The sequence below is a fragment of the Drosophila virilis genome, chromosome 3 (assembly GCF_030788295.1).
Source record: "Drosophila virilis strain 15010-1051.87 chromosome 3, Dvir_AGI_RSII-ME, whole genome shotgun sequence".
NCBI lineage: Eukaryota > Metazoa > Arthropoda > Insecta > Diptera > Drosophilidae > Drosophila > Drosophila virilis.
In genome coordinates this window covers 12,576,087-12,589,138 of record NC_091545.1, presented here as the reverse complement: position 1 = coordinate 12,589,138, position 13,052 = coordinate 12,576,087, and the positions used below count along the sequence as shown (strand labels likewise).

The window sequence follows — 13,052 nt, the reverse complement described above, 5'->3', positions numbered from 1 at the left end:
ATATCTATGAACTGTTATGGCACGGACTTTTTCGTTTTTAACCAAAACAAAACCTCTCGGAGAAATTATCTAATGGTATGAGTAGGTTGAGAACAATTGCATATGGAAGAATAGCAAATATAAATATAGTTTTTTTTCTTTTGAATTAATAAAGCAACCACTCCAAATTGATATATAAGGGGTATACATCAATTGAGCCTTTGCAGTCTTAGTTCAAGTTGCATTCGGTCACTAAGCAATCTTCTAAAGTAAAATCTAAGCCAGCATGATATTCAAGAATATAAGAGATCCAGCAATTGGGGATTTGCTTCCATCTCGGGTGGCCTTCGAGCATTTGGAAAGGGTAATGAAATTTGCAGGCTGGATTTCGCCACTGAAGGGCACTCGCTTTTACTGGTTATATCGCGCTTGGAGTGTACTTGTAACAACATTAAGCGGAATCTATGTGCCCGTTGGATTCTTTGCAAGCTACATAATTAATTTTAGCAGCTTTACTCCGGGAGATTTTCTAACTTCAATACAGGTCGCTTTCAATGCGGCTTGCCTCTTTGTAAAGATCGTGATTCTGATACCAAATGTGTGGCGTTTTCAGAAGGCAAAAGATCAACTCGATATAATGGATAAGCGATTTGTTCTAGAAGGAGAAGCCATTGAAATACATCGTTGCGTCGTTCGCTGCAATTCTGTTTATATGGTATATCAAACGATCTACGCTTCGTACTCCTTGTTGACCTATTTTAGCTCCGTTTTGACTGGATCAACACCTTGGGGAATTTACATTCCTTTTGTGGACTATCGCTCAAGTACACACAGCTTGTGGTTGGCTGCTACCTTTGAACTTATTGTCGGTTCCGGTTCAGTCTTATTAGACCTATTGGTAGACATCTATCCGGTGATTTTTGGCATACTTCTGAGAACCCATATTCAACTCTTAATGAAGCGTGTAGCAAGATTGCGTGAATCTACCAGTAAAACCGAGGATGAGACCTATGAGGAGCTGGTTAATTGTGTCAAAGATCATAAGAACATTCTGCAGTATGTGAAGAAAACTCGTAAAAACTCAAATGAAAATAATTTTAATTTTAGGTACTCTGACATTCTGCGACCAGTTATATCAGGCACCATATTTGCCCAATTTCTGGCCATTGGACTGTGTCTGGGCCTATCAATGGCTAACTTATTGTTCTTTTCAAACATCTGGACTGGTCTGGCTACATTTGTCTTTATTTTCGTGCTGATGATCCAAACTTTTCCCTTTTGTTTCATCTGCGAGCTAGTTGAGGACGATTGCATTGGCTTGACTAATGCAATATTTCATTCCAATTGGATAGGTGCAAGTAAACGGTATAAGACAACTCTGATCTACTTTCTACAACAGACTCAACGGACGATTACCTTTATTGCTGGAGGTATCTTTCCGATCTGCATGAAAACTAACATTGAGGTAAGACATTATATCGCTAGAGAGAAAACTGTGACAGTAATTGGTTGCATTTTCCTTTCACAGATGGCCAAGTTGGCATTTACTGTGGTAACTGTCGTTAAGCAAATGAATTTTATTGAAAAACTTAAGTAAAGTTAAGTTTAATTTTTGAATCAACGAAACCACGACACCTTAAAAAGATGAATAAATAATCTTAGGTGAATTATAACAATGCAAGTAGAGGCACCAGTTTTCTGTTTCCAATTTCTCTTTTAACGACTCAGACCAATATAGAAAATGTATTACCAGAGGATTGAGACGGACAGGAATCTGCACTGTGGTTAGCTAGAAACAAGTCGAAAGGGATCCCTAATCGCGCATTGGCCAGTTGGAATTTTTTTTTTTTTTTTTTGATTTTTATATTTTGTTTATTAAGAAATCTGGTATCCTGTTACTCTATGTTAGCAACTTTTATCAGAGTGACATAATTACTTAGCTTAGCGATGATTGTGGTTTTACAATTAGTTATACAATTAGGTTAACAGATTACAGAAACATATTTTGGTGTAATTAACGAAGCTTGTCACCTATACATAACGATCGATTAGGTCGGTTGGGTAGGTCCTCTTCAGTCGCCTTCTTCTTCGCCTCCTTAGCAGGCTCCTCGCCAGGATGTTTGGATGGTTGTGGAGCTTTGTTGAGTAGCTCGCTGCTTGCCTGTTGACTATGTCGCCCACCATTGGAACCTTGAGGTCCTTGGCGATGTCGCGTGTGCGAATATACCATTCGGCTCCAGTTATTTTGCGCAGGGTTTTGGCCTGAATGATGCGAATTTTGTTCAGGTGTGTTTTTGCAGCTATACCGTAAACTTGAAGCCCGTAACGCCACACTGGGGCAAGGATTACCTTGTAGATTAGGACCTTGTTTCGGAGCGAGAGTTTGTTTTTGGAGTTGAGGAGCCAGCTCATTCGCCTTATCTTAGATTTGATGTTGCTCGTTACTGCAGAGACGTGCTTACTAAATGTAAGTCGTCTGTCGAGAGTGACACCTAGGTACTTGTGTTGACGATATTGCTCTAGAAGCTCACCATGAAGAAAAAGTCCGGGGCATGAGTCCTTGCGTAGAGTGTGGGTAACCGTGGCGCACTTTCCAGGGTTCACTGCGATGTTCCATCTACAAGCCCAGTTTTCAAATCGCTTGAGGTATTCCTGCAAGAGGTCAGTTGCCACGTACACACATTTGTTTTTTGCAAGGATTGCCGTGTCGTCAGCAAACGTGGCCACCAGAAGGTCCTGCCGATCATTCCGTCTGCTTGCATTTGCTGTGGGCATGTCATGTGTAAACAGGCTATATAGCGTGGGACCCAAGACGCTGCCTTGTGGAACGCCCGCTTTTATGCGTTTGGTTTGAGAGGCTACTCCATCCTGCACCACTTGAAAGGTTCTCTCAGTTAGGAAGCTCGCAATGGTGCTAAATAGCTGCGGATTCAATTTGTCCTTTATCTTAGAGAGGAGTCCTGCGTGCCACACCCGGTCGAAGGCTTCTTGGATGTCAAGGTATGCTGCCACCACATACTCTTTCCTGTGAAAGCCGTCCAAAATATAATTTGTGACCCGATGTAGTTGCTCAGGGGTACCGTGTTTGAGTCGAAACCCAAACTGGAACTTCGGGATCAAGCGTTTTATTTCCGGGGTATCCAGGACCCTTCTGAGGATGCACCTTTCCAGAATCTTACCAAAGGCAGGCAGGAGGCTGATGGGGCGATAGGATCCCAGTTGATTAGGGGGCTTTCCGCTCTTGTGCAACATGATTATATGTGCCTTCTTCCAAGCCACTGGAAAGTAACCTAGCCGAAGAGCTGCATTAAAAATGGCGACGAGAAAAAGCACCGCCTTGTATGGCAGTAGCTTGATTGTCTGGTTGTCCAACCGATCTTCCCCAGGGGCTTTGCTGCTTTTTAATCTCTTCATCTCCTGCTCTACTTCTTGGAAGGTGATTGGCGATACAGGGAGTGACATTTGGAGTGGCGCCTCCAGGATTTGCGCGACTCGCTGTATCCTTGCATGCGATGCGGTCTCAAACGGCTTGAAGCGCTCCTCCAAGTTGCAGGCAAAGGCTTCGGCTCTGTCCATTGGTGATCTGGCCCAGGTGTCATCGGGAAGTCGAACGGGGAACTTTGGCGCAGCTTGCCGCTTGTATCGACTGCTAAGTTTCCACAGCGCGAATTTGGAGCTCTCGTCTGCCGTTGCTTCCTCCAGCATGGTGTCTGTGGCATTTCTTTTCGAGATAATCAGCTCCTTCCTGACCCTGTTAGCAATACGACGATAGATCCTGTCAATCGTGGGGTCCTGGGTACGGACATACTCCCTCCTCAGTCGCTTTTTTAGGGCGAGAAGACCTTCCAATATGGGGGAAAACGTCCTTGGCCGCTGGCTTGTAGGGGCTGAGTAGATATGTGCGGGCGCAGCGTTGGCGGCTGCGGCATGTACTTGGTCCAACAGGGTTTGTACTGCAGCGTCGACGTCCTCAACTGACAGAATCTGCGTGTTTAGGTTGATCAAGCTATTTAGTTCGGCCTTAAATCGTTGGATGTTCGACCCAGGGAGGACAAGCCTGCGCTTTTTTGGGATCCTTTGTGCAGCCGTGTTGATCGTTGTGAGGAGTGGCAGATGGTCGGAAGATAGATCATACTCTTCGCGAACCGATAGTACGCTGTTGGGGATGCCCTTGAATATAAAAAAGTCGATACAGGAAGGCGTACTTTGCCGGTTGTACGGAAAGTGGGTAGGTCTACCGGTGGCCAGTACCTGGGCTGAGCAGGGAGTGAGCGCCTCATGGAGCGCAGTGCCTCTGCTGTCAGCTCTGTAGTTTCCCCACAGTCTGTGCTTAGCGTTGAAGTCGCCTCCAACGATGAATTTGGGGCCAAGCTGGCCAAACAGGGAATCAAATTCCGCTCGGTTCCAGGGGATGTTTGGTGGTAGGTATGCTGCCGCAACGAGGATTTCGCCCAAGGGAGTCTCCACCATGATAGCAGCCAGCTGTGTGTCGCTGGAGGTCACTGTGTGTAGATGGTAGTGTGCTAAATCCTGCTTTGCCAGCACTACAGCACCACCTCTGGCTCGTCCTGTAGGGTGATCCGCACGGTAGCAGACGTACCCCTCCATTGTTAGGTACAAGTTTGTGTGCAGATGTGTTTCTGAGATGAGCATGATGTCTACATCATGCTTTTTCAGAAAAAGCTTGAGCTCGTTAGCATTTTGGAGGATGCCACGAGCGTTCCACGATCCGAGACGTAACTGGGTAGCCATTATTTGCGGCTTTTTGGGAATCTAAGCTGCGGGGAACCTTGCGCATCCTTTAGCTCTTTAATGCTAACCAGAATGGTTGCAACTGCGGCATTCAGTGCTGCAATGGACTGCTGGAGGTTTTGAAGGATGCCTCCAAGGGAAGCGTCTTGCTCCTGAGGCCCTTGCAGTGGTTGTTGGAGCTGCATTGGATTGACGGTGGGCTGAAGAGTGCGCGCTGGGGGTTGGCGGACTTGTACATGATGGCCTGGCCGTAGCGCATCAGCATACGACAGGCCCTGTTGCACAATTCGGGAAGGTACGAACTGCTGAGTGGTTCTTCGTGTATTTTGAGGATGGCTATATCGTGTAGGAGGGGAGACATTGATGGCCGGCTGCCTGGCATTTAGTCTCACCTGATAGCTTTTGCATCCTTTATAGGAAGCAGCATGGTTTCCCTCGCAGTTGGAGCATCGCAGGTCTGCCACTGTTTTGGCCTGGCACTGCTCGGAGTTTGTCCAATGGGACTGACCGCACCTACCACACTTGGGCTGTTTGAGACAGTAGTTTTTGGTGTGGTCGAACTCGAAGCAGCGGAAACACTGCCTTATACTATTGTTCTTCCTCGGAAGCTCAATAGTGACCCGTTGGCGGCCAACCTTGTTGAGCCGCAGCGCTTCCCTGTTGTTAAGAGACTGCTTGAGATCGACAAACCAGAAGTTGCGACTTGGAAAGTCGTTGGTGGAGTCTGCATCACTTGTTGGCTGTCTGGCGCCCGGGTTGTAAAGGTTCGTCACAATATGGCCGTGCGATGTAAAGGCAGCTTCAATCTGGCTTCTGGGAGTGGAAGCGGCCAGATTTTTAACCACAACGCGGTATGGTCTGTCTTCCTTTAGGCAGAAGTGGGTAAATTGCACTCTCACTTCAGTGAGCTTGCGGACAATTGCTCTGTGGGTGTCGGCATCTTTGGCGTAAATTCTTAGATAGCCAGAGGGAGAGACCTTGAATTCATAGGCGTCTGCGCCCACTGCCTGATCTATGGTTCGCTCCATTGCGACAATATCGCTGACTCCAGGGACTGTTATCGGCCTGGGTTTGGAGATCTTTTTCGCTGATTGTTGTTGGTCTGTGACTGGAGGCGCTTCGTCGGCAGTGTCCATCTCGCCGTCATCGATTACAGAGGCGTCTTCCTGAGGCTCAAGGGAGGCATATCTGTTGCTAATTGCCGAAGCGGTACTGGGAGTTGCGGGCTTAGCTCCAGCGCGGCTGGTGTTGCGGTTATTTAGTTGCTTCCCTTTTTTTACGCCTTCGGATAATAATGTAGTCCCACGCCGTTTTTTTGCGGAAACCGTTTGCCAATCTACCAGTGGCTCTTCGAAGGCTGGCGTAGCACCTGCGTTCTTTATGGGAGGCAGAGGGGGGTTTGTGACACAAGAACCAGCTGCCTGGGTGCCATAAGGGGTGGACTGCAAGGTCGGATTGGCGGCTTTGGGGCGGGTCCCGATGGGCTCTAAAGCGGCGCGGCTTGTGCCTGTTGAGGCAGATGTCCTGCAGCCGCTGCTGGATGACGCTGTGGTTGTGGTGGTTGTTGCTGTCGTTGTGCTGACAGTGCCGTGCTGTTGCGGTTGCCAAGTCGAGCATTGCTGGGTACCGGCTGACAGCGAGGTGGAGGCGCCGTTCCGGTTTGCACTACTGGCGAGCACGTTGTTGTAATATTGGTAAAAATCTTCCAGTGGCCTGCTTCCGTCGAGGCGATCGACATTAGCGGCTATATTTGTAGGGGATATAATTGAGCTGTTCGGCAGCGGGTAGATTGGCGAATGAATTTCTTCGTTGTTTTGGGGTCGGTTGTTTGTAGCCATTGTTCTTTACTTTGTTATAATTTTTTCCCCACAGGGAGAAAAAAGAATAAAAAATAAAAACAAAACAAGTTTTTTACACTTAATTACAAAAATAACCCGTATTTTTGTAACAAGTGATTGATCACAAATTGTGACTTTAGTGTCAGCACTGTCACTGCAGTGACTGTTTTGCCAGCACTATCAGTGCAGCTGCAAGCTGAAAGCTCTCTCGCGAAAGCTTTGCTGCACTCGCGCACACACACACGCACTTGAGTTGCGATCAGCTGAGCGCAGCTTAAGTTTTGCAAGAACTTGTTCTCACGCACTGCACGCGGTAATTTTTTTGTTAAAATATTGTTAATTTGTATAACACTCCGGCTGCCAGAGGCAGCAGTTGCGTATAGTTTACCCACTATAAGCGGGATTTGTATGGATTGCCCTGGGGCGGGCTTTATACAGTGTCACTGTCACTTTCTTGGTTTATGCCTGCTGCCAGCGGTGCACTAACGCGCACACACACACGAGACTGCCAGTTGGAATAGAATCTATCGGCAATCTTTGGTCTTAAAATTTGTCCACAATCGGATTGCAGTACAGCTTGTTGTAGTCTTCGATCTTTTGAGTGCTGTGCGTCATTTCGAATGACTCATGTTGATGGGTTTTGCTTTGAATAGTAGTTGGCCTGAGTTTTCCCGTTAAGTTGGGCCATTGGGAATTGCTTTGGTCGTTGAAAATTGCGTATACGCAGAGGCTGCCAAGTGGAATGCTCTTAAGAGCTGCAACAACTATCAAGCTTTCAGCTAGGAATAAGTGTTGCTTGTTAAATGACATCGTTTTTCATTTGTACAGCATTTTATATGTACACGTTATATGTGGAAGACCGATTCATGTGGCAGCCGAGTAACCGACTAAAAGTACTACAGGAAATTGAATGTTAAGACCGACACGTACAAAATAAATGCAGCATTTGGTACAAACTCACACATTGAAACACTGATTGTGGGTTACAGATACTGAAATATACACGCACGCACACATAGATGCTGCATAAATCTATCTTAGAGATTTATGGCGCACCAGAGCAACGTTAATAGGCAAATGAGAGGGAATGAGAATGGGGCAAGTATATATATACATACGTGTGTGTGCCTGTATGTGTGTAGACCAACAGAATGGCTAACAGAACGGCATACGTATGGCCAACTTGTGAAATGGTAATAAAACTTTTTATGCGCATTTATAGACGTTTTTATGCCTGCGACCAGGTTGTCCTCAAAATGAATTATGAAATATTTGGGCAATGCGAATCGAATGCGAATCGAGTAAAGCAACTCTCGCCGGCTGGCATTAATCATGGCCAAGTCGGTAAAAGGACATGGCCAAAGCTATCTGCACATAGATAAATAAATAATCGCAACTCAAAAAACCTGTGGCCTGGGCCATAAAATTGAGTTATTAAAATAACCAGCGACAGGTGCAGAGTCGACGAGCGACAGCTAGAGAGAGAGAGAGAGAGAGAGTTTAGCAAAAGGTTAAGCTATTGGCCAAGTAGCAATCAGCGCGTTTTCTGCTAGAGAATGCAGGTCAATTGCAGACTGTTCGTATTTTCATAGCAGCGAACAAATATTACCAATGTTTACATACATGGCACAAAAGCGTGCCAAGTGGAGCAGTGGAGCAGCAGCAACAATGGTGAATTAGTTAACTGACATGCAGGAGAGCGCGAAATTGCAACAGCAAAACAATTACAGCTGCCAGCTGAACGTTGCCCCAATTACGAATGCACATCAAGAAGAAGGAGGCACTTGGCCTGGTCCAGACCCAACCATCTGTTTGGGGCAGCCAGGCGTCTATCTAGCGCTGTCTCGCTTGTTGCCTTGCCTTGTCGAATATCTTTCGCACAAATGTTGAGAAAGCGCGATAACATTTTAACACACAACGCAAATTTCATTCAGACACAAACTCACACAGACGCATACTTATACATGCTGGCATGTTGCAGCCAGGCTGCGGAGTTCTCATGTGCTTCATGCGCTGAAGGCTTTATCAAAAACAACAACAGCACATGGCAGCTGCTGCTGGGCAAAAGCACAATATGACCCTTTGGTGTGCACTATTGGGATAAGATATACGAAATGAAATTCCAGTTCATTTCGGCAGCCTGATAAAGCCCTTAAGTGCTATTGTTGATAGCACTTGCAGCTGTTAGCGAAGAGTGGCCGCTGTTAAACCACTCCATATGAACTAGCTGCCAAATCAATTGCCAGGCTTTCCACATTGAACCAACAACCTACCATAACTATCGTCGCATGTGAAAGACAGCGCATCCTTAACTGGCTACTTGCCCAGACATCTACATAGAAATCCATATGAGAGAAAAACCTTTGGAGCCATGGACGGGTTGACCCATTTTTAACATTCCACTGCGCCACAGTGCCAATAAATTAGCATATAAGAGCAGACAGGTAAGGGGCCAAAAAATATAAATAAGAGAATAAAAAGAGAAGGCGAAAACATGAAATCTGCACATAAAAGGATTTGCCACAAATAAAAACATAAACAGGCACAAGTTAACAGAGTGCGACTATGAAAAGCCCTGCTTGATATAAATTTTTCTATTTGAAATTATCAGTTGAATAACATCCTGGAAGTAGGCCACATTTTTTAGCTCATATATTTTCTATTAAATATTCCAAAATAATTTTCTTACAAATTTAAAGGCAAATTTATTTTCACATAGTTTTACTCATGAATCTTTAATGTTATCATAAAATGTTCTGATAATATCTCGAAGCTTTTCCAGCTGCTGCACTCCGCGCACAGTCAGCAAATAAGCATTCGGTTACACTCTTTACAGCTGTAGGGTATAAAAATGTAAAATTTATTTAATTCGAAATATTCGTGGTGTGTTTCTTTGTGCCTTTTTATGATGCATATACAATTTGCCAAAAGGATTTGCTTGTGGAAAATCCACGATGCATGCATACAAAATACGGCAAACGCAAAAAACAACAGCAGGCAGCTGCCAGCTTTGATAAACCGAATATAAAATACCCTTGGCACATCAACCTATAAGGATAGGGAATATATTGGTTATTTTTTATTACTATTGGTATTATTCGTCCTGATATTCAATTCACAGAATATTTTATTGATTGGCAGTTGCCTAATTAAATTGTGTCTTACCTATCAGTCCCATTCATAGGATATGAAAGGTGTACCCTTATTTGAGTGTGCAGCAAAATCAACTGAGCACACACTCAAACACACACATCGTGGAAAAGTAAAAAAGTAAGTAAAAACACAACCAGTCAACGAACAGCGAAATTTACAAATAACTTAACAATTTGCTTTTGGCCCTGTTGACGTGGCCCAAAGGGGCCAAGGGTGAAGGGCGAGCATGCGAAGTCATCACGACGATGACAACAACAAAAACAAAAAAAACAACAATAACAACAAAAACAATATCAGGAACAACATCATCGAGCAGCAACTGCTGGTGAAAGTTAAGGCCAATCATTGCAACAATGCCAAGCCAGTGACAACAACAATTGCTAACAGAGACATGAATTTCAATACAAAATGTGTATGTATGTAGTTGCCCCATGTGGCAGCAATCCGATGATGAGGATCATATCGGATGATCCAGCATGATCCAGCTACAAGAAAAAAACAAATTCAAAATTCACATGATACGCAGACTTGAAGTCAATCTATAGCCTCACAGAAACAAAATCTTGTCTTGTTGCAGTTTGGTAATGCTAATTTTTGACATTCTCTGAATGTATGATCAATATGCCATATAAGGACAGCGACCTGTAATGGACTACAGACTCGAATCGAGAGCCAAATTTAAATTACAGAAGCATAGCTGGTTTAACAAAGATATCTTATCATATCACATAGAGAGAAACGTTTCCACTAATCTCTTAAATGTTCGTCATCAAAAGAACCACACTATTTGTTTTTCCTTATTTTGCCCACGCACATATATAATTAGATTCTTTTATTTGTTTATAAAATATGGTACGAAGCTTGGAATTGCTGAAGGAAAATAAAATCTTGATATATTCTTAATTATTATCTACAAGCGAACATTGCCCATATGTTCATATATTAATAATTTATGTGTGACAAATAGAAAAAATTCGAATTAACATATTTATGATTAATATTGCTATTATTATTACTATTATTATAATTATTATTATTAATATAATTGTTATTTTTATTACTTTTATTATTAGAATATTTTTCTTATTATAATTCTTATTGTTAAAGAAGTTGTAACTGCTTACAGGGTATCTCGTAGCCGAAAGCAACCTATCCACTCGAGAATTCTTGTTCTTCTTTTGCGGATTTTCTCATCCGCTCCTATCTCTCAATCCATCGCCCATTTTCGACTTGAACTCGTCATAAATTTTAATACACATTTTGGTTTGCAAATTGCTCAAAAGATGCATTTCTCGCGGTCTACGTCTCTCTCTGTCCCTCATCCTCGCTTTTATTTTCCCTCTCATTATCTCTCTCTCTCTCCTTTTCTCTATCTATCTCTGTCTGGTACTGCTTGCCTGTTGTCCTTTTGCAGCAGCAGCAACCACAACAGCAGCGACAACTGTGACGAGCCCGTCAACTTTTGATTGACTGGCTAAGTTCAACTGATGTGGCTCTTGGGTCTTAGCTCTTGTCTCCTTCCCTTGGACCGCTCCACGCATTGGCATAGAACGGCAGCAAATTGCATAATTTTTACATAAATATGCTGACGTGCATTCATAATCATAAAAAGGGTTAAAATTCTTTGTTTTCTTGTTGGCTTTTGTTTGGGCTCCGCCTGTCTCTCGGCAAGCGCTGGTGAGTACTCGTATTTTGTTGGACTGTTATTTATTTGGCCTCATGCCTGCATATATATATTCTTTAATATGCAGCCTAATAGGCATTCCCTTGGATTTTTCCCTTTTTTTTTTTACTCTATTCCCGCGCCCGAAATGACAAAATGTATGCAAAGTTAAAACAGCAACAAAAGGGCAACAGCATAGTGCATAAAATATTTATGATATCGAATTGTATTGGCATTATTTTCAGCTTCAATGCCAGCTTATAAGTCGACAACTAATGTACATGAATTACGAATGCGTGCAAATTCAGACATTTTGTAGATATTTTGTAGCCACTGCCTCTACAGGTGCAAGTCAAGGGTATCGAGCATTTTTTTTCCATCGAATCAGCTTGCTTTCCGGAATTCAAAGTCATGAAATATGTATAGGTTTTTTTCTTGTGCATCATTCTATTTAACTTCAAGTCGACCAATTCAAAAGAGTATTTCATATACATATTCATATATCGTATTTGTATTTTTTTTTTTCTCAATGTATCTTATCAATGGTTGAATTTAAAAGTATTTTATAGATTTTCACTTTAATCTAAAGCATATACTTGTGTACTACTTTCAGCCCCACCGATCCACCCACATGCCTCTTTCTATATGTTCATACATAAGCGCACATTTGGACAGTAAAAAGCAACGAGCTGTGTGAGTCAATTGCATGCAAAACTGTGCCATTGTCAGACGCCGCTACTGGAACAAAAGGGGTAAGTAGAAGGTGGTGAGTAGGCTGAGGCCAGGCCGTGACTGTGTGTGACGACCTATGGCCGCACAAAGGGTAACAATGCTGCGCGGCCGACAAACAAGGGCAACCACAAAATGGCCACCACAACGGCAGCAGAGTTGGCTATAAACGACATGCGGGTCAAAAGGACGCCCACACAACAGCAGCTACAGCAGCCGCAGCAGCTGCCTGGTCATAAGGATGATGGCGACAACTTCACGCACAGGCAGCAGCACAGGCCAACGGGCAGGCTGTGAAGGCGCGCCCTACGACTTGCCTGCAGCTCGTGTGGTTGATGCTGCTGTTGCTGCTGCCTAGAAAATGTCGTTATAAATGGCAGTCATAATAAGTGGGTTAAATGCCCAGACGCCCTGCCGCACTGGGTCTTTGGGCCAGTTGTTAAGTGGCAAGCTGAGCAGGGAGCGGTAGTCGGAGGCTGGTCATGTGTTGATTCGCTGTTGATTTTGTCGTGTGTCTTGTGCAAAACTAATTACCGATAGTTCAAGGGGTCACCTGCCCATTGAAGACTCTTTAAACTGCAATTAAATGCCACTTGGATGTTGGCCAAGGCGTCGGCGTCGGCCTGGCCAGAACTGAAGCGATTATAAAGCAATCACGTGGCTGTCCCTGTGGCTGTGCCCGATGCCCTGCTTCGCCAAAACTGGCAGCCACATTCACATCATTTGCAAAATCATAATTCGCGTGTTAAGCGCGCATTAGTCTCACGTTGATTTATCACAGCAGGTACCATGGAAACAGCTATAGAAACTGGGTCTGGGTCTGGGTCTGGGTCGGAGCTGGTAACTGGGTCCTTGCGCTCACTCTCTCTTTATCTCCCTCTCTGGTCCAGAGGCGAGAAATAAATTGGGATCGCTGGCTGCACATTGTGGTATGCGGT

At 44.1% G+C, this 13,052-nt stretch overlaps 1 protein-coding gene across 1 annotated transcript; it reads left to right on the top strand.

Moving 5' to 3' along the window:
- Nucleotides 1-217: 217 nt before the first annotated feature.
- LOC6623565 (odorant receptor 42b) lies at nt 218-1,683 on the top strand. Its single transcript, XM_070208090.1, has 3 exons — nt 218-1,035; nt 1,087-1,444; nt 1,508-1,683. Exons 1-3 carry the CDS (start codon nt 266-268, stop codon nt 1,574-1,576), a joined length of 1,197 nt encoding a protein of 398 aa, XP_070064191.1. The 5' UTR covers nt 218-265; the 3' UTR covers nt 1,577-1,683.
- The last annotated feature ends 11,369 nt before the right edge of the window (nt 1,684-13,052 follow it).